Source organism: Chelon labrosus (genome assembly GCF_963514085.1).
Source record: "Chelon labrosus genome assembly, chromosome: 16".
In the NCBI taxonomy this organism is placed as follows: Eukaryota; Metazoa; Chordata; class Actinopteri; order Mugiliformes; family Mugilidae; genus Chelon; species Chelon labrosus.
In genome coordinates, this window is record NC_140349.1 from 16761444 (window position 1) to 16786869 (window position 25426).

Here is a 25426-nt window from a genome sequence, read left to right on the forward strand (position 1 = left end):
TTTATTGTAATGGACTGCAGAATAGCACGAAGAGCTGGACCGAAACTCTAGGAGACAAGAGGATAAGTAAACAGAGTTAACTTCAACAGACTTAACAGGGGTAATACACACATGGATTTGAAAATACTTTATGGACCAAACTGACTTTTCCAGGCACATGTTTTAGACTAATGACTTGGAATTAAATATCTAAACAGTTAAACTGGATTGCTGGCGTTGGTAAACGTGCGGTTGTCTTTTCTTAAACCGACCTTAGACGTTCCGCTGAGGGAATAAACCAGACGCAGGTGAAACCAGTGAGGGAGGGGCACATAAGGAGCAGCCAATCATAATCAGAGGGAGAACACAGGAAGTGAAGCAGGACATAAAACACCAAGGAGGAGCTTCCCAAATATGAACAGGGAACACGAGGAAACAGGGTCACAGAAAATATTCACATACCACGTCAGTCTGCCTCTAAATATGGTCCAATCAGTGAAATGCTGTATACCAAGGAGTACTGCCAGTCCTACCCTTGGAGGTGATTTTAATACAGGTACAAATTGTCCAGGTCATATGATTTTTTTATTTTTATTTTTTCAACTGCAAACATTGACGCAATCTGAAGGGGCTTCTGGACGGCTTGCACTAAGGTGCTGGGTCAGACTGTCGGGTACAGATCAAGACATCCCTGCATAACACAATGGGTCAGGAACCCGCCATGCTTTCCATGAAGAAGGAAAGAGTCTGGAGCACTCCTGATTTCAACAAGAGGGTAACTGATTGCTGCTTTGAAAAAGAGATGGTAAGATTTCAATGCACTCTACATGATTGAACTAACTACAATATGTACAGAGGCTGAAATGTGAAGGTTTTAATTTGCAGATTAGCAACTGCTCTTTAATCTATCGGCTGCACCTACAAAGAAACACGATGTGCTAAACTGATGAGTGATTGTAAAAACTGCATTTATTTATCATTGATATGAACATGGTTGCTTGGTTGGTGAACTGATAAATGTCACAAGTCTAGTTAGCCTGCAGCTGATTTATGTCCCTCCCCGAGAGATTAAGCAGGCCGCCATAATGGGATGAGGAAGACAGAAGCCGAGCAGTACATACCAATACAACATACTCAATAGGTTTTAATCAAAACAATATTTATTTTGTATGTTTTCACAGGGACAAATATCATGTTATACATACACATTGTTAAATTGAAGTTGTGAGGACATAAAACCAAACGGGCAAAAGCATGTGGAAAAAAATGCAGAACTAATATACAGATTCATCAATCCTCTTTAAGAAACATAATATACAGCGATATTCTGATAAAGAATAAAATTTACAACATCTTGATTGACAAGTACGTAAAAAGATACATTCCTTTATTTGCTTTTATTTCACGGAAAACGTAACCAGACCGAAAAAGAAAAAAGGAACTGATCACAAGCAAACCTACAATTAACTTAGAGTAAATAAATAAATGAGAAGCTCAGGTGAAGCCTTACAGCCCACAGAGGTTGAATTTTTACTGCCTTTCCAGAAACTTGTCATCGTAGGCTGACAGGTGTGCAGTTACAGAGCACAGACGACACTTTCTCCTACCTTAATATTGCTCTGAGCAGGGAGGTTGCCTGTCTGCCGTGGCTCCGGTGCCTCAACTGCCACCAAGTGAGCCAAATTTGAAAGAAAATAACTGAGGGCCAGAGGATGCGTTTCTGAGTAGTGAAGGCTGTGCTGCCTTATTGGCCTGTTAAGCCAGAGGGTTTATATCTCTCTCAGCGGCACCTGTTACATTATTATCCCCATTACACGGAAAGCAGCAACTTAACACCAAAATAGTATTATGAAGAGGAAAATGGAAAGATTATTTACACTAATGACTTCATGCATTTATAAGAAAAGGGCAGATTTAGAAGATAGACTTTAAGAGAAACCAGGGCGGCGAGACGACTTGTGTGAGAAACACAGAAAACTAAAATATTCGCTGCCTTCAGATGGGGTTGTGTTCGCCGTACTCACAACCTTGTAACTGGAAACGTTTGATAAGGTCACGAGTTGACGTGTTTGATGGCATTTTTAAGAAATGGCAGAAGTTGGTGGTAAGTTAATACATTGTTGCTGCCTTCAAATGGGGTTGCGTTTGGCCCCTCTACTACCCCAATACGAGGTATTCATGACGTCGTAAGTGTAGATTTCCGATAAGGTCCAAGTTTTGTACTCAACCTGTCATGACCACAAGCTTATGGGTTCCATAAGAAGGCAGCATGTAACTTAGTCATACACCGTTTTCATAAAAACTGATTCTCTTAATTAAGCTATCCAGTCAGTAGCTTGCTAAAATATGGAAGCAGCAGTACTCTCATGACGTGAACCTGATGTTACCACTTGAACGCCAAGCATTTGGTCCAATGGCTTGCCATGCCGTAACCACAATCGCACGAGTTCCATTAAAAGGCAGCAATAAAGAGGTGACAGACTGTGGTCGTACAATCACTTCCGGCTTCACAATGTGGTCTGGCCAAATTGTAAACGCTCCCGAATATCTTGCAAAAAACTTCGGGGCCTGGTCACAGTTTGCTCCTAACTCGACGGTGAGACAGTTTAAACAGCAAAACCTGGACGGGGGAAACAATTCACCACAAACAGACATTGACCGCGGAACATTCAACAGACGCACACTGCTCGACAGATTATCAAAAAAAAAAAAAAAGAATAAGCACAGCGGCAATAATCACGCGTGTCTATTTGAAAACGAGTCCGGTACAATCATGATCACATTCAGGACACACATTCGTTGAGATTTTTTTTTGTTGTTGTTGGTCAACGTGTACAGTTGAGAGGAACATTCGGAGAAGTCTCATGTAACACACAGTACATACAGTCAGATAAACATTCTTTTCATGCAGTTCAGTGGAAGCATCTGAAACATGAACGATCTGTACCTTGATTTGTGTCCGTCCTCACCCCTCTCTCGATTTAATCTCTCATTTACAGACATTCAGTATTATTCGAGGCCTCTGTCGTGTTGGGTAGATTCCTTAACTGGAGGTGCGCTTACATGATGACATGTGCATGCAAGTGACATTTTCTTGAAGTGTCCCACCCTTGATTGGGGAAATAGCACAGTGAATAGTAAGAGCAAAGAGGACTGCTGAATTTTGACTAATCACTAGTTAGGTGGCTATACAGGAAAGCATACCGGAACATTGTACAACCATAATAAAGCTTGTGTTCATCTTTGGTCTCCAAAAATCCAGGTTAGGACTTTTGACACTTAAACGTTGCAAATATTGATTTTAAAAGAAGCCCTCTGTAAATTGAGATGAAGACATCGTAATTAAGGGCTGGTTAGGTAGGCCCTGTTCTAAGTCATGATACAACGAGGATCTAGGAATGCATCAACACTTGAAGGGTTTTCTCAAATTTAAATATTGCTGGACGGGTAGGATTTATACAGATTTTTTTTTATCCCTAAACAGAGACGGATACATTTGTCTTTGTCCATTTTGTGCAGCATGAAGGGGAGATTAGCTTAGCCTAGCCTAGCTTAGCTTGGCTGCTGTGTGTTGATAAATAATACGTAGCAGCTGGCCTGCTCACATGTGAGTAAATGTCACTTTATAAAGACTCAAAATCCTTTAACTCTTTGTCCTGTATGTTTGAAAGCTGGCTGAACAAAGATATAGTTGCTCATTCGCTAATACATTTGCTGCTAAATTGTAGCTAAATATGTTGAGTTATCATTTGTTAAGAAACATGGTTAACGTAGGGTTAACTAATTCGAGTGTTCAACATGGTTCCCCTCATTTCTGTGTCTACATTATACATTGATCCAATGAACCGATTAGCTTTTAAAGCTAGGCTAACTTCAATGCTGACTTTAATCATAGCAGAATTCTCCAAAACTCAAGCATCTGCTGGTCAGCCACGTACAGCACATAATGGCTAGGTAGAAAAAAAAAAAAGATGAGGAGCCCTAACCAGTGGCCTCTGAACCCTGTTGTCTTGCTTGTCATACGTAAAAAAGGCAAACATGGAAATCTGCGGGACATGGCTATGGATGAGTCGGCAAGAGGACGCATGGGCAGAGAGGAGAGAGAAAGAGAGGTAGTAGTGGTTTCTCAAACCTTCTTCTTCTTCTTCACACCTGTCTCCTCCTCCTCCCTTGCATTAGAAAATGTTTCATGAAGAGTCTGATCCTCACATTGTTCTCCCCCTCCGTTGTGTCGTTCCGTCGCTTCTTTTATAGACGAGCTCATTTCCAGACGTGTGCGGCCATGTGTGTTGAGCTCTGAGTTGTCGAGCCTCCCATGTGTTGACTGTTGTATCCCATCACGCCGTTGGTGTTGTAGAGATTCATGCCGGCCACGTGTTGCGTCATCTGAAACGCACAAAAAGGCGTTTTGTTAGTAGCGGCCACAGTTCTGGCTTTTTAAAAACTCACAACACGAACACCCACCTGAGCAATGTTCCACTGGAGCTGCTGCGCTTGTTGCACTCCATAGCCCTGCTGCTGAGGTAACGTGGCCAGACCTCCGACCTGCTGCTGTCCCATCATCGCGCTCTGCTGCTGTCCCATAATGCCGTTCTGCTGCGGCCCCATCATCCCGCTCTGCTGCTGTCCCATCATGCCGCCCTGCTGCTGTCCCATCATGCCGCCCTGCTGCTGTCCCATCATGCCCTGGGCCATCCCTGTCATGTAGGGTGACGGCACAACACCGCCGGGCTGAGCCATGACACCCTGAGCACCCATTAGGCCGTTCTGCTGTCCCATCATGCAGTTCTGTTGAACTCCAATCATGCTGTTTTGCTGGACGCCCATCATGGCACCCTGCTGCTGCCCCATCATTGCCATCTGTGATGTCATCATAGCGCCTCCCATTCCACCTGCCTGGGCTAAAGAATGGTACGAACCATAGGGATGCGTCGGGTATCCCATTTGGTTCATGTACAAGCCTGCAGACAACGATCACAGACACGGTTTCGGCCATTAGGAATAATGTCGAACTATCACCACCACGTTCGTAAATATAAATATCCTTAGACAAATCTTAGTAGGTCTCACCATGTGCAGCCATACTGCTCGCGTGCACTGAGGGGGTGGAGGCGTACAGGGAGAGAATAGAATCCTTGGACAGTTTCTTGACAGTGCCCTCCCCTGCTTTGGGTGCTGGGTCAAGGAACAAGCTGAGGTTCTCTGGCACTGAAGCAGTCACTCTGCTCTGAGGCATAGAGGTAGAAACAGGCTGGCGGGTGGCAGGCAGCATTGACAGACACACACGGGACAAGAGGAAAATGCTGTCAGAATGCAAGCCAAGGTGACAAATGAAGCAAATAAAAACACAGCCATAGAGCTAGATGTAATAAGGTATGGTGGAGACAGCGTGGAGTGTGTGCAGTGTGTTGCCGCCTACCGTGGTTTTTGTGGAGGAAGCCGAGGAGGGGGCTGGGAGGGAGCTGAAGAGATCCAGGGCAGAGTGTGCCAGAGCTGGGCTCTCGTTACTGTCTGGAACACATCCTCTACCATTAGACACTGCAGGGCTTGGAGACGGGGCATCTATTGGAGAGTAGATGGAAACATCATAATGATAGTAAGTGTTTGAGGTATAACTCATCCATTTTCAGATCAATTTCGCCCATAAAACCACAAATTCTCAGAGTTTCTTTCCTTTCTCCATTGATCAAAAAGAGTGGGTCTGAATGAGCCATTCAGTTTTTCTGCTCTTTTAGGACTTAACCGCATCCCATTCCCTTCTCGTGTGGTTTTGTCATATTGGTTCTACTGGCTCATTTTTCCCAAAGGGTATTCTTGGTACTGGCAGGACAGGCAAAGCCGTCTCCCAAAAAGGGGCGGGGCTACAGACACTGAAAGAGCCTCTTTGGAACAGAACTAAAATAAAATTTATACAGGAATGTAAACAATCTGTGCGTCATTTGGACCAAAAACTTCTAATGCACATTGTGGGGTCTAGCAAGATTCAATTGATCTTTTTAAAAGGGACATGGTGTAGGACCTTTAAAATACATGTGCTTGTTTGTGTTTACAAAACTACCTTTCTAGTGGTTGGATGTAATGTAGTCAGATTTATACATTGCGGTCATGCTAACCAATCGATCACTGATTGACGTATTGATTGAAGTAATGATCCCTCTCACAGCATTATACTGTAACTAATATCAAAACATTTGTGCACACGCTCGAGGTACAATACCTAATCCAAGAAGGTCTGTAACAGACTGGGTCGCTGTCTTCGGGCTGATGTCCTTTTTCTGTTAAAACGGAGAAAATCAATACAGTTAATGAAACACTTCTGAAATGAAAAATGACCCTGAATCCAGAAACGTTTTTTTTTTTTTTTTTTTTCTCTACACTCCCTAACGATGAAATGACGTTCCCACTCAAGCCACAATGGCGAAGTAACTCCAAGTTTGAAAAGGGACACATTGATCATCAATAAAAATTCATTCATAATGAACTCAAATTCCCAACAGACTGGAGAAATGTTTGCTTTGAAGTTCTTATACCACAAGATGGGATAGTAAGTGAGTGTGCCGTCTAGTCTTCCATTAGCCCATTGTGAGAGGAAGAAGAGAAAACCTCGCCCATACAATGTATTTGCTTATTTCTCCCCACTGACTGACACTCCCTACTCTCCTCTATCCTTAGCTCTTCCTTTCACAGGACTACAGATCAATGTTGCATTCAATTACTCCGCATTACAGCATCAGTGAAAAACTGGGAACCAATATGATGTACCTACCAATTTCATCTTCTCAAATACAACAGGCTCCTTGGGTATGTTGTCACAACTCTTTTCTTTCTGCACAAAGAAAACAGAAGGTTTTGTTTGCTAAACATAAATGGCTGTGTGTTTTTTTTTCCCTTGCCGTGTTCAGTGTTTTTGCCTGCTAATCCTCCTTGAGACGTAAGCGCACACTTTTTTTGTGATCACCGTGTGCGCGGCCTCACCCTCAGCATCTGGATGTCGATGACCTTATCCATGTACTTCTTCTTGTCGTACTTGTCCCTGATGAAGGTCTCTGCAGACTGGTCCGTCTCGGGCCGCTGGAAACACTCGGGTAGGAAAGCCTCGTAGAGACGTTTGGCCTTGGCATTTCCCATCTCTTGAACACACTGCGGACACCAACACAAAACAAGACTGTCACAAAACAGTAAGCTGCAATATCCAAAGTACTACTTTATTTTCAGGGTTACAAAATGAAGCGAAGTCCTAGTAAAAAAAAAAATTTAAAAAAAGATTTGAATTGCTACTGTGGAGGTAGAGAACTGAGAAAGGAAAAGTGCTGACTACAGACATTTCATCTCACTGAGAAGCACAATGCTGACTGTCTTGCTTATCAGACCCAGGCCAGATGAGCTGCATGCGAATGAGAAAGCGGTTAGTCGGTAGAATAAGAGCCTCTGCTGTATGGGAACACGTATTGTTATCATGTCAAAATCCAACAAAGATATGATAAAAAATATAGTTAAAGTCGTTCTGCAGACGTTATTTTTTTCCAAGTGGTTCAAAACTAGGGGATTCTGACATAATTTCGTGCATACACAGTTTATTATTATTATTTGTTCAGCAACAATGCCGAGCAGTGGATTGCCAGACAACAGTGTCCCTGTTTTCCCATGTTTATGCTAAGCTAATCGGCTAATTTGCTTCTGCACCGTACGGACGGAAATGAGAGTGGTTTTGATTTGATTTTCTTGTCTAAATGCAAATTCTAAACTATTAAAACTATAAACAGGAACCACTCCCTGCCTACGCTGGAAATCAAGAGCAGCACGGCTTTAGTTGCTGCTGCTTGGTGGCACTTTTCGAAAGTTTGTCCGTGGCACTGACGAGCGTGGACGGTTGGGTTTGGCGTAATAAATGTAAACACTCGAGAGCTCTGACCTGGACCTGCTCCTGCGTCCACTGATCCAGGTTGACGGACTTGACCTTTGAGATGTGGACCCCCAGGTTTCGATGGATGCCGGCGCAGCGGATGCAAATGAAGATGCCCAAATTCCACGATGCCCATCTTGGACCTGTAGGAGAGGGGGGGGGGGGAAAGAGGTATTTGAACTAGGGCAATGTAGGGCAATGAAAGGAGGGGATGACTCAATCTAGAGAGAAGAATGACGAGAAATACTCTGATTAATTTTAGCGCAATTATAGAGAGACAAGCCTGAAACCTCAATTATGAGCTTGAATTCAGTGGGGAGCACATCTAATCCTGTGTAAGTCATGCGGTGTCCTGAAACATAATGGGATCCAATACAAGAGTTAGCCTACATAACTGAGAAGGGAGGGGGAGTACAAAGTCACTCAAACACACACACACACCAGTAATCACACACACACTCAGAGCCTGGATACCTGCAGGGACGATTACTCATTTGGTCATGAGCCTGTGTGTGTGGGAGCAATGTTATCTGAGCAGGCCATTTTGTCCAACTTATTGTCAAATGCAGTGCATCCAAGTGAGTCCATTTGAGTTTTGTGCAGCGCCTTTTCATTCCATCATGCTGTGTGTATATGTTTAAGCTGAATATATAGCATTGCATGCGCTTTTTAATCTTCTTCCCATCGGGATAAAAACAACATTGACAGGCTATTTTTCAGCTCCAATTATGCAACCGTCCTCTTCAGAGAGTGGAGTCAGCTTCAAAGAGAATACTTGCCCTTCTCTATCTGCATCTCTCTCCTCTTCTTTCCTTGCCTCCATCTCTTCCCGCTCCCCCCGCCCTCGCTCAACCCTTCCGAACCCCTCTCCACCTCAGTCCCCGCCTCTCCACATCATCTCGGCTGCGCTTGCAACCTTGCCACTGGCTGACGCACCGTGGCTTTTACGCCACTAGGTGGAGGAGAAGCTTCTCATTTGGATTCTTCTCTCCCGTCGGTTCAAAGAAAAGGCCATTCTATTCAAATGAGCGAACGGGAAGTTGAGATTCGGAAGAGAAAACATGCAAAAGCCTTCCTTCTTTGCAGCAGCTGCGGAAACACTGCGTCTGGGTGCAGGGTCAAAAAATAACCCTCATGTCTTGTCTGCATCCTGAACCGTGCATGCATTGCTGAAAGAAAAGAAATCCGCTTGCAGTACTGAGAGGCAATCTCCGCACTGGGTGTGACTTTTTGTGTGTTTCTAGTTTGCACGATCTGTGGTGCTCCCTTTTTAAAACGAAAAGTGGTCACACGCAAGTGCAAAAATCAAAACAGAGAGCCAACCAGGAGAACATAAACAAGAGGGTCACCAGACAGACAGCCCATCATCCTGAGCGTCTGGCTGCAGCATAAGCTGTCATGCTGGCTAATAATAGTAGAATTACTCTACGCAAAGCCTGCTTAACCGTTGTAAACGCTGGCACTGACACAGAGAAAGAAAGAGTAGAGACGGGGAGTCAATTGTGTTGAACTCCCTAAACACTGGAATTAGTTTGTCCTCCTCATCCTTTTCTCTAATGCTCCCACTGTGCTTTGGCCGCCATCTCTTATCTCTCTCATTCACCGCCGCTGCCTCCCTTCTCTTCTCCCTCGTCAGTCCATATCTCTCTCACACAGTACTATTTCTTTTTTTTTTAACTCTCTCCACCCTTGTCTTGTTGATTTCATATGTCTTTTAGTCTTGCTAGCAGCGCGACTCGAGATGAGTTGATGTGTTGGGCCGCCGCTTTTGGTCAACAGCTAAAGTGTTTGCCGCAACATAAGGAACATTGGTGATGGTAACCAGAGGATGAATCCTTGTTGAGCCTCTTACTTTTAGTCCTCCCACTATCAAGTTGACATTTGTACTTGAGGTAGAAATGTCTCAAAAAAACTGTTGGACTGATGTTGGGTTGCCAGGAAATTTGTACACAAATTCATATCCTCCTCAGGATCAGTTAGTTGTATCTTTTTCTCGCTCTAAAATGAGTTAAGCCCCTCAGACCTCAATGTTAAAATGCCCAACTTTTTGGTCTCCCCGATTATGACAACACTTCAAGGGTGATTTTTTTATGTAACACATGTTCCAATTGCTTTAAGGCTCAAAGTTATGGGTAATAAATGTTTGTGCCTGACAGGAAGATGGTGACGGCAAGGGCCACCCAAATTGAGCTTCAAAACCACTCTTCAGAAATCCTCTGGGTGATATCAATCTTTATATGCACGCCATGGTTTAATATGGTTTAATATTAATTCAACGTTTGTGCTCGCTAACACGCTAAACTGGACCCACTGGAAAGATCACAAGTCTATCACTGGGCTGGTAAACATTATAAACTAAAGGAAGACATTAGTCTTCCCTTCAAGGCACTCTTGCACAACTTCTCTGAGCTGCTAGCATTACTGTTATGTCTTGTTCCCATGGCCTGCCTTATATCTACAGTATATGACTCTGTCATGTACCATCTGGCTTCAGCAGGGTGTTTGTTGAGCATTTGGTTCTCAGGCGTGTCCAAGTGTGTGCAGAGTCACATTTAAATATCACATTTAAAGTGACAGTCCTGAAGTCAATATCGATCCCCATGTGAGGTAACACTGTAGGTAGCCCACTGATGAAAGATTTTCAGTATCTATGCACTTACATTCTTATTAACTGGATATGTTTGGCAATAATACCAGAAAAAAATGGTTTGAATTTATCATCAATAGACAATAGCTGATGGGTCCATAGATTGCTGTTAATGCAAGCCTTTCCAACTGCTGCAGCTTCACATTAAAAGGCATTTAACCGGCAAAACTCAAGTGAGTTATTTTATCTTAGAACTTATATCATTCATCAAAAATACATCTGAAAAAAAAAAAAAAAATATATATATATATATATATATATATTAACTGCAGATCAATTTGAAATAATGTAGGGAGTAATGGATGACGAATGAGCAGCCACAGTGAACTTTTAGATGAAGAGCTACAGGCGACAGACTGCACACCTCCAGCTTCCTAGCAAAGTCCTTTCACTGTTCCACTCATGACTCATGGTGTGCACAGCGCTAAATCAAATCATGGTTGTGCAAAGAATGATGGGGAAAAGGCAAATTATTGCTTGACCAAGTTTTGTTTTCCTGTCCCTGGAAAAATACGGCCTATCCCACGGTACTGCCAAATTAGCCAGGGCTGAAATGTTTGAGATTAGCATCGCACACTGCACGACAGCAGCCTCATTGTACCCAATCAGTGCAGGAACTTGAGTAAGAGCCCATATGCAGTATATCCGTCCAGCAACAGTGCACACCTCCAGGTACTTTGAACAGATATATCAGGAAGAGAGTAGGAGGAAAAGACTAAAAAAAGGAAGGTAAGACTGAACAATCCACAAATCTGTTTCTTCGTGTTACAGCGATGGCATTGCAGCATACGTTTCTCCACTGTTGGGTAAGAGCGATGAATAAACCACCTCTTTTCTTTGTGTAATCAAAGAACAAACGCCGACACCATTTCGAGGTGTCATTAAACACTCCAGGTCTGACTAATGAATTTGTCCTCTGTTTTTACGGGGCAAAGTACCAAGAAGAAGAGGGTTTTTGTGCAGAGGAGAGATGAATCATCCTGGCAGAAAGTGGCTGTGGTTGTCAAACATGCGGGCTGAAGCACATGAGGGGTGGAGAAGGCAGAGTCACGCTGAGATCCAAAAACAGAGACAAACAGGAGGGGACTTTTATCCTCATCAAATGGTGGACTTTAGCTGTTTGATGACCTGCTGGGATGTACAGGAGGGCTGAGGCAAGCACAAACACAGACTTCTAATGACCTTCCGTCACTCAGACACACTTTTTTATTGGTATTTCTACACTTAAGTGCTCCTTTTTCTGGCTACATGCATCTGACAAATTTAAACACGAAAGAATCCAACATTACTGCACTATATCTTCTGACACACACATTTGCTCATGCACATGCCTGGCTTACACACACACTCGTGGATGAGCAGGTACATATGGCTCATTAGCCTATATCCCACAAGGGTAAATGCAGCTCTCTGCACGCGCCCAGTTAATCCCACAGAGGCTCAGTCATCAGTGGACCCTATACGCCCTCCTTTGCCAGCACACAAACACACTCTCATATAAATATATATAGCACACACTTGCCCCGTCCTCTAGCCCCGCAGCACCTAAACCAATCCAGAAAACCCTCCAGCCGCCCAGTGACCCAGTCCCAGTCTGAGCTAAACAGATGGACCCCTATTGATAATTTACTAATACACAACCACCATCTGGGTTACCACGCAAGTGTCGGGCCTGCGATCCTGCAGGTGAGTCATCGAAGTTGATCGGGGGCTACACTTCAAAACACGAGCAAGTTTTAGATTCTTCCCGAAACATGCCATTCGTCTCTCCATTTGTTTCATTTTATGTTATTGCTCCTGCCTGTTTATCATTTCCGTAAATGTGCGTTCTCATATTGAGGTTCTGTTTGTTTTATTGAAGACATCCCCACTGGCAGAGAGATAAACACTATAAAACACCATCTATTACATAAACTCGTTTTTAGGACTTGAGAGCCACTAAATGCGAAGTGATGAGGGTGGAAGACATAACAGTGACAATATGACAGCCCTGAAATGACAGCCACCGCTGAGAATATGAGTGGTTTCAGCTCTGTAATTGTGAGGTGATTTCAAGTGTCGTCTTTAAGCCGCACTTGGCATTTTGCGTGTTTCTTGTGCAGGACGATTCCAGTTAAAATGCAGAGCAGACTGATGTTAGGACATTCTCACACTTTCTTTTTTATTATACTTATTTGTACAAGTATTTGTATTTGTACTAACCAGAGCAAGTGGGCAACTCTGTCGCCTTAGGCAGCAGGGTCCCTGCACAAAGGCTGTAAAAAAACATTTCATGCAACTTTAATGAAAGTTATTATGTTTGTGTCACTAGAAGTTATTTTCACTTAAAACCTTCAGCCTTTAAGCTGATACTGTGTTCAACAGTACGCTGAACGGGAGGATCAGAGGTGTTAAAAAGAGGCACCGCAGCTTATTGTGCCCAGGGATACGTGGCGGTTTAGCCTGACCATGCCGGTGATTTAGAGATGTGTGTGCTGTGTACTCTGCCGGACTGCCACCTTCTCCTCTGCTTGTGTCAGACTCTGGACTCTTTGCCAGCCAGGGGACGCAACAAGCCAATCGCCTCCTTGTTTCAGTGGAAATCCCTGCTGGCTTCTGATTGGATTAGATATAAGGTTGTGAGGAGCAGGAGGGGCTGAGAGCTCTAGCTGTCGTTGGCGGCGGTGGTGGTAGAGGAGGGATAAGGCATGACATTGCCAGGTGATATCTCCACGGCAACCGGGGCCCAGCGTGTGCGTAAACACAAGTACAATGGAGGACAATAAAGGAAGAGCGTTTTTATGCAAGCTGAAACACACACAAACACGTGTTTCTATCCTTGTGAGGACCTAACCCTAACCATCTCAAGTAGTAGCCCGACACTTACCCGAAACCTTAACACAACCTAACTATAACCTCTAACCTCAAACCAAATCTTAACGGGCTTCAACACCCAAAACGTTGTGGGGCCCCCTTGAAGAACTGGTTCCCACAACTTACTAAACGCTAGACCACGCACAAACACTTAACAGCCCCTTGAGAGTGAAGCCAGAGGTGGAAGCGTTGACAACATTATGCACCTGGTTCACCCTCTCTCCCTTCATATCTTCATTATTTCCTGTTAGTTCTGAGGATCTACAGTGTCACTTTGAGAGGAAGTGATAAAAAAACAAAACAAATCTGTTCTGCAGAACAGAGGAAAAAAGAGAAGTTGGAGATAAGGCATCATCATTAAGAAAATACAGTACAGTCAGAATAGAAGGTCTGTTATTTTAAGTGTTTTCATATGCTGCTGTGTAAATATGTTTTTGGCTCCTTACATAACGCCACTTCCTCTTCAGTCACCCCCACGGAGGAAGGTGATAAACGCACATCGATCTATGTCAACGCAAACAAGATTAAAGCAAACCTCATCACGAGCCATATGGGCAAAAACCTGAGTCAAGGGACACGTGCGCTGGAGGTGTGCACCTGCCCGTGTGCGTGGAGAGTGTGTACCGAGAAAACGTGCCTTTAAGAATCAACCTCGATCATAGTGCCAGTTTATTCAAGGTGGGAAATGAGAGTGAAGTGTGACCTTCTCAGTCGGTGTGGAGGCGAACGCTATTCCATGATTTGGTTATGAATGCAGAACAGAAAAGCTGTTGTTGATTGTTGTGACAGATTATTAAAAACCACTTTTATGAAGTTTAAAATTAAAGTGTTAAGAGTCCCTCCTGTGTGTGCATGTACATGTGTAGCTGCTATTTTCTCTCCCTCAACCCCTAATCTCTCGTCTGCAGCCTAATTAGACCAGCCCGCTGCCAATCACCAACAGTCACGCTGATCAAACAACCATCGCACGAGCATGCTTAATGACAACGAGTGTTAGAATAATGTAACAAGGCAACTGATCAGACACTGCATCGCGAATGCAACTACATTCTGTGCTTCTTTCGACTGTCTCGGAACAGTTGCGTCTTTGGATGAGCCTGATCACGGCGTCCTTTTCAAAGCTGACCACTAAACAATCCCAAGTGTGTTTCCCTGAAGTCTAAGAACATCAACAGAGACCACCCAAAGGCCAAATGAACAGGAACAAGACCTCGTATTGTAAAAAGTAAGCGTTCAGTGTGACCTGGTGACGTCTCCGGTTTTAATCCAACCGTGAGATCACATGCTGTCTTAATAAAGTCCTGTTTGTGCGTTTGATGAAATTCCTTCAAATGGGGAAGTGTTAAGCACTATTAAGTGAGAGAAAAGACAGATCTGTCCACAGAGGAAATGAAAATGAGGAATAAACATAGTAAAGCCAAATGATGATAGGTGGTGGGTTTGCTTTCAGAACCGAACCTGTCATCTTTAAACATCTAAATTAACTTCCAGGCCCACACTGTAGAAAATGATTTCAGAATTTTAGTTTCAAGTCCTTTCTTGTTGATGAGGACTATGGCGATCCCTCAGTTTTATGTTATACCACAAAGATTTGTGCAAAGAAAAAAACAACTCTGTATACATATCCAATTTAACAGTTCTTTTCTTTTTAAGCGGCTTATTCCCACACCCAGTTGTTTCTCAGGAAATATTTGCGACGTCAGCATCAGCGCCCCGGATCAGTTTTACCTGCAGACTCCGTATTGAGGGTCAGAAGCACACAGTGGGTGAATGATACGAACAGAGAGAGCACAAGGAGAGAGATGGCTTCCATCTGACTGAACAGAAAGCACAAACTGAGTGGGAGTGTTGAGGCGAAGGTTAGCTCAAGCACTGGAGGTCAAACAAGTTGCCTGTCTGACTGCACTCTACACATTTTCCCTTTTCATGACCCATCCTGGCGTGTGTAAAAGTGAAGTTGGAGGCTAAAAATACGGACTGAAGGAGGACTTTTAAGTCATGTCTCATGTGGTTTGTACACTTAGTATATTTCTGGTGCACCATCAGGATAAGAAAACCAAGAAACTGTTTGGAGCTCTGTGAAAGAAATGAGAAAGGGGGCCTCCACATGGCTTTGGTACATTTTGCAATCAAAACCATAGACCCCCTTAAACCCACAAAGGCCCTACAGTGCATCGACAATACTCCGCAACCTGTCTCTGGGGACCCTATGACAGATTTTGCTAGTTTGCACTGTGGGGTACAGCACACATAAGTCCCCCGCAACCTAGGATCGCCCTCCCTGCCTGTCTGTAACCTTTACACACCGCCTAGCACACTCACATCTCACTTCCTGTTAAAAATGGAGGCTGCTTACTCATTCATGCAGTTTTCATTTATAATCCCGAGGGTGTCCACCTGCACGACACGCACTTACGGCCGAGAATTTACAGCAGCTGCACCGCTGAATCACTTCTGGGATGAGGCACGGCGTCACGGGGCCAATCTAATCCATCTCAGCGCTGACTTACATCAGGACAAGCTTGAAAATTAGCACCAGAACACCGAAAAGATGGATCGCTGCTGGTGTCATTAGAGCTGCAGGCTCGGCAGCACCATAAATCATGAGGATGAAAAATATATGTTTTTCTACTAAAACACAAAAAAAGTTGGAAAAACATCAAATCATTTTGCATTAAATTCTAATTGACATATAAAAAGTTAAAGGTAAAGCATTATCATAAGTCAAAGCTTTACCTTTATTAACTTTTAGATAATTCTTCTTATTCTTCTTCAAAAAAAAACTAAATGAAGATACTCTTTTGCAGAGTGAGGTTGTTGACTCCAGCTCACAGTATTTTTGACCAAAACACCAGTGTTTACCCACCAGTACAAAACAGGTTCAACAAATAGCTGATGACACAGTTCAAGGCCTGGTTGAGGCTACACACACACACACACACATTGGAGACACACATAAACACCTGATAGTCTGGTTATTCAAATTGTTGTACACATTGTACAACATAATCCGTTTTAGAACACTTATGTAAGGATCCCATTACAATGTTTTCCTATTACAATGTAATTTAGTTCTCTGTGTGCACTCTGTCTGCAGGAACAGTCTGTTCTGGGCGACTCAAAGTCAGCACAGGTGTCTTCATGTCTACGCTTCCCTTGCAGGGTTGTAGTGGTCATTCTCACTAATGATCTCATTCTCTTAGATGAGACGCTGCCAGATGATTATGACTAATCAATTACACGAGGTAGCTTGACATGATGTAACTGCATGCCATGCTCCAGCCTTGTGAGGATGTGGCCCCGTGCCTTGCACCCTAGCACAGCGTAATTAGAAGAAGGAACGGTGAATGCACTGCCGCATTTTCCGGCGTAGTAAAACGATCGTTTGCAGGCATGAGCGGGATCGGCCGGTGGGGGGTAAAAAAAAAACGTGACACATGCAATCACCCACCTTTAGATTCGCAGTCGGCGCAGAATTTGTTCTCCTCCAGCGCCAGCAAGGAGTTGAGGACAGCCTGGTATCTGTCCACGTCTTTCACGGATTTGCCCGTCATCATCGCACCTCGGTCCTCCTCCTCCACAGCCGTCTCTGCAACACAGCCCGGCTATTGTCAAACAGCCCCTTACTTCACAAAATGAAAGCAGAGTGAGCTGCTGAGGCGATGCGCTCCGTTCCTCCTCCTCCTCCTCCTCCTCCTTGTTCTCGATGTGGAGCACGGCGAGTTTGTTTCACCACGATGGGATGATTGCCTCTCAGCCAACCGGCGTGCAGGTTATTTAAGGTGCAAATCAGCTCAATCAGGACGTAAACACCAAGTGATTTCTAAGATTTAAAATCGCAATGTCGACTTTGAGGCACATCTGTAACCTATCACTGACTGGTACTGCTCTCTCTCTCTCTCTCTCTCTCTCTCTCTCTCGCTTACTCACTAACTCACTCACTCCCTCATTCATTCATTTACTCACTATATGATGCAGATAATTGTACTGGAGGTATAATGTCTCACTGCAAACTTGTTAAAATGCTTATTAAAGCTGCAAGCAACTGCTTTAAAAAAAAAAAAAAAAATTAAAGTTCCCTCGTCTTCTTTTACTGACAAAATGTTACCTATACTGCCATCATGTGGTCAATTAGGACTATTGTTGAGACTCAACAGTCCTCTTTTCCCCTCCAGGGCGCAGGAGGGAGGTAAAACTAAATGACATGAGTAAAACAACAGCTGACTGAGGAACTGCGTCAAGTTCGAGTAGATTTAGTAAACAACTGTGAAAATGCAATTTTCTCGCCTTCAAAATAAAATGTATAACACGATTTGTCTGTAAAAATCTGCACATACATAGAGACGACAATTAAAGCACGTCGTAAATAAAGTGATTTTTGGCCTTAAGTGCACAATTTCCTCTAAACTTTTAGCATTACTCACAAAATGTCCACAAAAACCTCTTAGTCCGAAGTAAACCCGGAAGTTATTTATTCAATCTAGCTAGCTTGACGTCTGTGGAAGTGCGTGACTGAACTGGCGATTACGGAAACAACTGCTTAGCCAGAATCAAATAAATAAAGGATTAATATCGAGTCACCACCTGTGTAAGCTCGTAACACTGTCCACAATGTCCAGGCAATCCAACCGAACGACAGACAGCAAGAAGATGGTAGGCGACTCCCACGGGATTAACATCAGTCTAACCTATCTAGCTGAGCAAGCGTAATGCTAACCATAGCCGAACAGCTAACACAACAACTGGCTACGTTACGTTTTTTACGATTTAAGTCACTTGTCAGTCGAGTAAATGTGCTCGGCATATGTAGCTAGTTATTTGGAAGGTATTTCAACCAGTTCAGTATGCATTTCATTCATTAGTTTTCTACAGGAAGTGGAGTTCGTTGTAGCGAAGCTAACCAAGCTAACCAGACGCCACCATACATTAGCAATACAAGTATTTCTAGCTGCGTCGATTTAAGTTATTTTTTTCAAATACCAGCCTTAGTATGCGCTTTTAATTGATATATCTGATGTGCATTTTCCGTTTTGAAAATTACAGAAATATATATTTCAAATACTGGGCTGAACTAGACAGAAATGACCAATAAATGGTGACTTGTGCAACGACAGGGTCTCTTATTAGTTTCATATGTGGTCCATTTATTGTTAGCACTGCTGAATGTTAGTTATTTAATAGCCAGTTGTTAATATTACCTGCTAAAACTTAATTATTATTATTATTTTTATTCCTGCTTCCATTTTATTTCTAAACCAGAAACTGCTCATAAAGTAGCTCTACACCAAAATGACACAGTGCTTTACTGTTATTTGGAAATGAGAAAAGAAATGAAAAATATTGCTCTCTAGGAATTTTCCTACTTTAATAATTTAGTTTATGTCTATGTTTTATCATTCTAGGTTAAATCTACAGGTTTGCTTATTGATTTCAATGTGCAGTGCATATAAATGGAGAATTCTGTGTCATTTCCCTGCAGAACTCGGAGCTGTTCACTTTGACTTATGGGGCCCTGGTCACCCAGCTTTGTAAAGACTACGAGAATGATGAGGAAGTCAATAAACAGTTGGACAAGATGTAAGTACTCCATCTTCTTTTGTCGTCCATGTTCACACCCAGCTGTAGTTTGAAAGCGGTGCCCTGAAATGCTTCTGTTGGTGTAAAACTAATAAATATGCATCCAGTTTAAGAAGATATCCTACATTTACTAAAGCACACAACCCCCAGTTACCCTGACAGGGGTCTCTGATCACAGTTTGTCAGTAGAGAGGGAAACAGGAGGCAATGGGTGAGAGAGAGGGGAGTATATACGGCAGAGGGTTAAGATTCAAAGAGATTCAAGATTCAAAGAGTTTATTGTCACATGCACAGTATAGAAACATGTCTCCCTGTCAATGAATTTCTTGTTCTGCTGTCCGCCCAAATGCCTAACAATATAAAATCTTAGAAATAGAATGTAAAAGATACATATGATACAAAATATAAAATGACTAGTGCAAATATCCATGTGCAATTGAGAGTTTAGACAATGAAATGTAAACAGAAACTGAAAAAGTGAACAGTGCACTGTATGACATGAAGTTAGTCCATGATTATAGACTCCTGTCAGATGTTTAGGTGTCTGATGGCAGTGGGGAAAAAGGACTTCTTCAGTCTTGGAAGTCCTGCATTTCAGACTTCTGTAGCTCTGGCCTGATGGTAGAAGCTTAAATCAATCATTCTACATCATGATATACATTTAAACATTCACCATGTTGCAGTAATACTGTGTGCAGAACATTACTGAACAGATTGCACATGGGTGTTTATATGTCTCACGATTCAGCCCTGCTCTCTGCGCATGAGATAAATGCTACTCTTTGTGCATGCACATACGTATAGGACCTGTGGTTATGAGGACATAAACAAGTTCAGTGCACTTCTGTAACTTGTTCAAATATATATTTTGCTTGTTTAACCTACGGCTACTGCTCTTGTGTAGGTGTCTGCAATAGACCTCAGTGTTCTCGTGTTTTCAGTTCATGCTATAGCTTGACACAAACAAGCACAGAAATATTTCTTCATGTCATTTCCAAGGGAGTCTTCTGGGGAAGTGAACTCTGATATTCATTTTTGAGAGCTCTTGAAAGCCAAATTGGATGCAGTGCTCCCACAAAATAAAGTTAAGACACAACCATGGGGTTTATAACTTCAAAAATTCAAAACATCCTGTCACGCTGACAGAACTTTGGACTGGACGTACTTTTCCTCTCTCTGGTTGTACAGCAGCCCTAAGCCCTCTTCGTGCTTAAGTCAGGATGAGGCTTGTTACGTCTTACCTGGCCTTAGAAGGCAGCGAGTCTTCACCGACCGCTCTCCCAAACGGTCAGAGACAGACCATGTTAGGATGGCAGGATGCATCAGTTGGTTTCAGACTCTGCATTTAGGATAAGTTGTCTTGCCCCCCTAATCAGCATTATCGTTATCTGCCAAGTGTATGAACCAAAAAAATGTCCTGGAGGACTTGGAACTGTCCTAAATCTTTTTACGGTGTACGGCAGTTGAGCCATTTAGCTTTAGAGTAATGACTTGTATTTGTCTTTCCTTATTTCTCTCTCTCTCTCTCTCTCTCTCTCTCTCTCTCTCTCTCTCTCTCTCTCTCTCTCTCTCTCTCTCTCTCTCTCTCTCTCTCTCTCTCTCAGGGGTTATAACATCGGAGTGCGTCTGATTGAGGACTTCCTGGCGCGCTCCAGCATCGGCAGGTGTCAGGATTTCCGAGAAACGGCCGATGTCATCGCTAAGGTAACTGGAAGGTTCCAGGCCAATCAGAGCGTGACCATGGACGTCTCCCAAAATGTTGGCAGGAAGAGAGAAAAGAAGGGAGGAGAGACAAGAGAAATTATAGAGAGATATCTTGATGAAACAGTGTAACAAATGGTAGGTGAAAGGAGAGAAGGATGTTAGGATGGGTGGGGGAAACAGATTGTGATAGAGGAGACCAGAAAAGCAAAAATGTTGCAGAATGAAACAGTGCGTTTTTCTAAACCACAGGCCAGGATCACATTCCTCTTTGGTCGATGTGGCATGAAATGTAATCTAATCCCTCAGAAAGGTGATTCAAATTCAGTGATACCACTTCTCTGGTTTACCGTCCGTGTCTTCTCATTTAATCTTTGAAATGCTTGAACAACGCTACATATTATTTGAGCCTTTCCTAAACATCCTTGCTGTTTATATGTCCTTCCACATTTGACCCACGTGTCTTTCCATTTTCTTCTTTATTTAAAACCTAATTTTCTTGTTTTGTAAGAGTCAGTTTTCCCTCATGACTAACAGATGAAAAAGATGCAGACAGACCAGGAAGGCAGCACTCAGACTGTGTGTGTGTTCAGTACGCCAGCTGCTCTCAAGGTGTTACGGCTGCTTGCTAGCTAGGGGAGTCATTCCACAGATGTAACCCCACACTAGCTCAGGGAACTGGCTCATGGTCACAGAGAGAAGGGTCATGTCTGTAAATGGAGGATCACTATGGGACAGCGGTTTGGAAGGTGCACTAATGATTGCCTTACCCCAGGATATCATGTGACCTCTAGCTAAACTCTAAAATCACCTCTGGCATTTTTCAGTCACACATATGGAAGAGGTCTATTATGTGGTCAAAAACAGACTTACAGCTGTGGATCTTCAGTATTATCATTACTTTTTCCATCCTTAGTGATGTTAAAAGATGCTTTGTGCGAATATATGTGACTGGACCACTGAGCACAAGCATTTTATATATGTGACAATCTGCCCAATCTGTGCAACTTAATATTATGACTGATTGGGCTCGTGCAACTGGAATTTTGCTAGCTCGCTCGAAATTTCTCAGAGAAAGAGCAAGACTGCTGTCCTCTTGTGACAACGTGCTGCGGAAGAAAAGAGGCAACAGGCAGCATTTTCAGAAAGCAGGTGTGTATAGGTAATACCTTAATGCAAACCAAAGTCATGTTGCTGCTTCACAAGTGAAGCATTTCAGCAACGAGAACTGATTCTGATTTTTACTGTGAAGAAACTGTAGGAAGTACTGATAGTTACATGATTTGGTCAGAGAACTAGGTAGCGAATGAGTTCACACGATGCTAATTAAGCTAATCAATCTTAATATATCTAAGCTAAATGATCTGTTTTCTCTATGTTGACACTGGTAGTTATGCATTTTAGGTCAACTAACTATGACAGTTTGTCAGAACTGAAAACCAAACGTACTACAACAAATAAAAGTGTGAAGGAATCTATGATGGAGAAACTGGAGTTACAAATGTAACTTAGGTTCTATGAATTCACCATCTCTTCTGAGACTGAAAAAAAGACCCTAAACCTAGGAAGCATCACTGTCAACTTTGTTGTATATTGACCTACAATGACAATAAGGTATTAATTCATCCATCCATCCATCCATCCATTCATTCATTCATTTATGGTTCTGCTGCTTCAGATAAAAAAGGAACCAAATTTAAATACTGGTGGTACAAACACACCAACATTGATGTGGCTTTTCAATGTCGTAGTGAGCTGAAAGAAGATAAGGGACTGTAGACTGTAGACTGTAGGCGCATTACTTATAAATGTGTATTTATTCCATCACTGCCAGAAGGGGGAGACAAAAGTATGAGCTTGAGATAGGCTTATTTGATGTTAGATGCATCTTTGTTACACATTTTCCACTTGTTGTACCTGCGTCTTCTGTGCTAAAGATATCAGAAGAGTCAGAGAAAGATGTTAATTTGGTTAATTGTATGGGGTCCCAAGTAAATGGTTATAAGAAGTAAACTCACTAAGTTTAACACCTGTTTGTACAACAGTATTTTTGCTGAACTAGCTAGTAACACACTTACAGATGTCTGGGGTATGCCTACTGACCGTGCAATGAACCAGAGTCTTCACTCTTGAGTAATCTTTGCCTTGTTTTCTCTTCTATCTCCCCCTTGGCCATGTTGTGGTTGCTGCTAGATTGCATTTAAGATGTATCTTGGAGTCACCCCCAGTGTGACCAACTGGAGCCCAGCGGGAGATGAATTCTCCCTCATTCTAGAGAACAACCCACTGGTAGACTTTGTGGAGCTGCCAGATAACCACAGCACACTCATCTACTCCAACCTGCTGTGTGGGGTTCTCAGAGGTGCCCTGGAGATGGTAAATTTACTTTACGTGGTCTCATTTTAAAAAGGCGATAGAAGACATGTTTAAAACATGTAGAAGATGTAAAATGATGATAAAGCACAGTTGCAAATAAGAAAACAACATATATTAGTTGTTGAATAATGTGCTTGCATGTGTGTGTTACTGTTTTTTGTTGATGGAAACATAACTGATTATTAATGTGATTTAGGTCCAGATGGCGGTGGATGTGAAATTCGCCCAGGACACTCTTAGAGGAGACAATGTGACAGAAATCCGCATGAAGTTCATTAAGAGGATCGAGGAAAACCTCCCAGCAGGAGACGAGTGATTGAAGCAGAAGGACAGCTTCCCTCGGAGTCTCATTAGTCCCACTGAGGGAGGACTGAGTTACAAAATGAACAATTAAACAAACCTAAAGGAGGGAGAACATAATTCACACCGTCAAGCTGAGCATTAAGTCATAACAGCCTAACTGAGGTTTACTTTCCTTGCAGCTTAGTAGGTTTGTGAGTTGGTGTGATGATACAGTAAGAGATTACTCACTAGAAAGGTCTGAAATGAATCATGGCTGCATGCTTCTCACTTCCTAGGATCTTCATCTTCCCCTTTCTACCTTTACTGTGGTAGAAGAAGAAATTATCCAGATCAAAACACAATTACAGTACAAATTTGGCCATAAAAAAAAATAAAAAATCTGTTCATTTGCCACTGACCTGTTGTTCAGTTTGAGGGAAAAAGCCTTTTTTTAGGTCTGTGTCTGAGACACTTGTCACTGTCGAGGAGAAGATAATTACTTTGACCTGTTATCTGTCACTAACCCTCATTTGTAAAGACTCCTGAGTTGATATCTATGTCCTGTATCTTGACAAATGTGTTTTCCTTTTTTTGTGGCATGAGGCAGGAAAACCTCATGCTTATTGTTGTTTTGCTTTTTTTTCTTCTCTCTCTCTCTCTTTTTTTTTTTAATGGAATCATATTCTGTATTGCTGCCAATTGTCTGGCATGTTAATTTATGTAAATGCATATGTCAAGTAAAAGTGACATATTTGATGTGGTGATTTTCTCATGTGTTTGTATGCACTTTATAACAAGCCTGGTAGGGGACCTGGAGCAGTTTTAGCTGCTCACACACACACACACATACATACACACAAACACACACTTATTCAGTGTGCTGTATCCCTCCTCGCCATTTCTACTTCAGTGTACTGCGGGTGTGTTATTTCTTTGGAGCGCCGCAGCTGTTTTGCAAACAATAACAGCCCTAGTGCCTCTTATGTTTGTTCAGGGTACGTGGAAGTAATCTGTGAGCGTGTGTTTGCAGAAAACTCACTAGCGCTTGGTTGTGGTTGTCACACCTGTGAATGGCTTAACGTCACTCATAAGTAACGAACACAACTTCCCCGGTTAGGCCCACTGCACACCTCGTCAATAACTAGAAACACAGGCGGCCATTCACATACAAACATGCACACACAAGTCATCCTTGGCCTTAATGTTAGGGGAAAAATATGCGGTCTGGATACCACGAGAACATTAGCCATGTTTTTCTTATTCTTGCGCCTTTTTGTTTTATTGTTTAACAGAACAATAACATTAGTACAAAACTCATGAGTCTGCTGTAAGCACTTAGAGGATGAGATTTTCAGATAGGGATTTCCTTTTGGAGAAATCTGTCAGCTATTAGCCGCTGGAAACCTCGAGGCTTTACACATCCTATTTTATAGCTGCTATTACATGAACTGAGGTCTGGTTTTACAGTTTTGGGAGACTGAATTCCTCCCAGCAGCCGCCAGAGGTCGCTGTGTGCATTGCGTTTCCCATCTGTTAGCAGCATTGCAATGAAAGTATGCGTTTAAGCTATGTACACTTAGCATTTTTGGCTAAAGATGGATACTGTGGAAAATATACATTCCCTTATTTGTGGGAGTAAAGGTTGGAGCTGCCAGAAAATATAAATGTGATTTTTTTTTTTCGTCTACCAGATAATGAATATATAAAGACAATCCACGGTTGAGTAGAGTGGCTGATGCCAATGCTGTAGCTTTGATTTGGCTCAAGATTAAAGAAGTGATGACAACATGCAGACTCTGTACTTTGTAAGATGTATTAGAGTGGGATTTCATATTATTATGCATCTTAAGCCTCTGCCCACTCCTGTCCGGGGCAGTGCTCATTTAAAAGGATTAAGGGTGGAAAGTGGAAGCACCACGAGGGCCGACACTGTGCAATAAACTCGGCGGGCCATTAGGCAAGCTCTCAACGCATTACGTGCGCATATCTATGCACCCTGTAGGCCTGTGATGTGGATGTTGGACGGAAAGCCGTGCAGGAAATATTGTTTTTTATTTTGTGTGCAGAAGCTCAATGCAAATGACTTGGCAGTATTGGAGCTTCGTACC

At 42.8% G+C, this 25426-nt stretch overlaps 2 protein-coding genes across 2 annotated transcripts; one reads left to right on the forward strand and one right to left on the reverse strand.

The window, feature by feature from the left end:
• Window positions 1-3753: 3753 nt before the first annotated feature.
• Window positions 3754-16998, reverse strand: smap2 (small ArfGAP2). Its single transcript, XM_084562700.1, has 9 exons — window positions 16834-16998; window positions 7892-8025; window positions 6955-7119; window positions 6746-6805; window positions 6197-6254; window positions 5399-5541; window positions 5050-5230; window positions 4444-4940; window positions 3754-4365 (listed from the first exon to the last, which is right to left on the reverse strand). The coding sequence occupies exons 1-9, from the start codon at window positions 16937-16939 to the stop codon at window positions 4240-4242; spliced, it is 1470 nt and encodes a 489-aa protein (XP_084418826.1). The 5' UTR covers window positions 16940-16998; the 3' UTR covers window positions 3754-4239.
• A 663-nt stretch (window positions 16999-17661) lies between these two features.
• Window positions 17662-24092, forward strand: trappc3 (trafficking protein particle complex subunit 3). Its single transcript, XM_084563530.1, has 5 exons — window positions 17662-18035; window positions 18862-18959; window positions 20564-20663; window positions 22854-23036; window positions 23233-24092. The coding sequence occupies exons 1-5, from the start codon at window positions 17994-17996 to the stop codon at window positions 23350-23352; spliced, it is 543 nt and encodes a 180-aa protein (XP_084419656.1). The 5' UTR covers window positions 17662-17993; the 3' UTR covers window positions 23353-24092.
• The last annotated feature ends 1334 nt before the right edge of the window (window positions 24093-25426 follow it).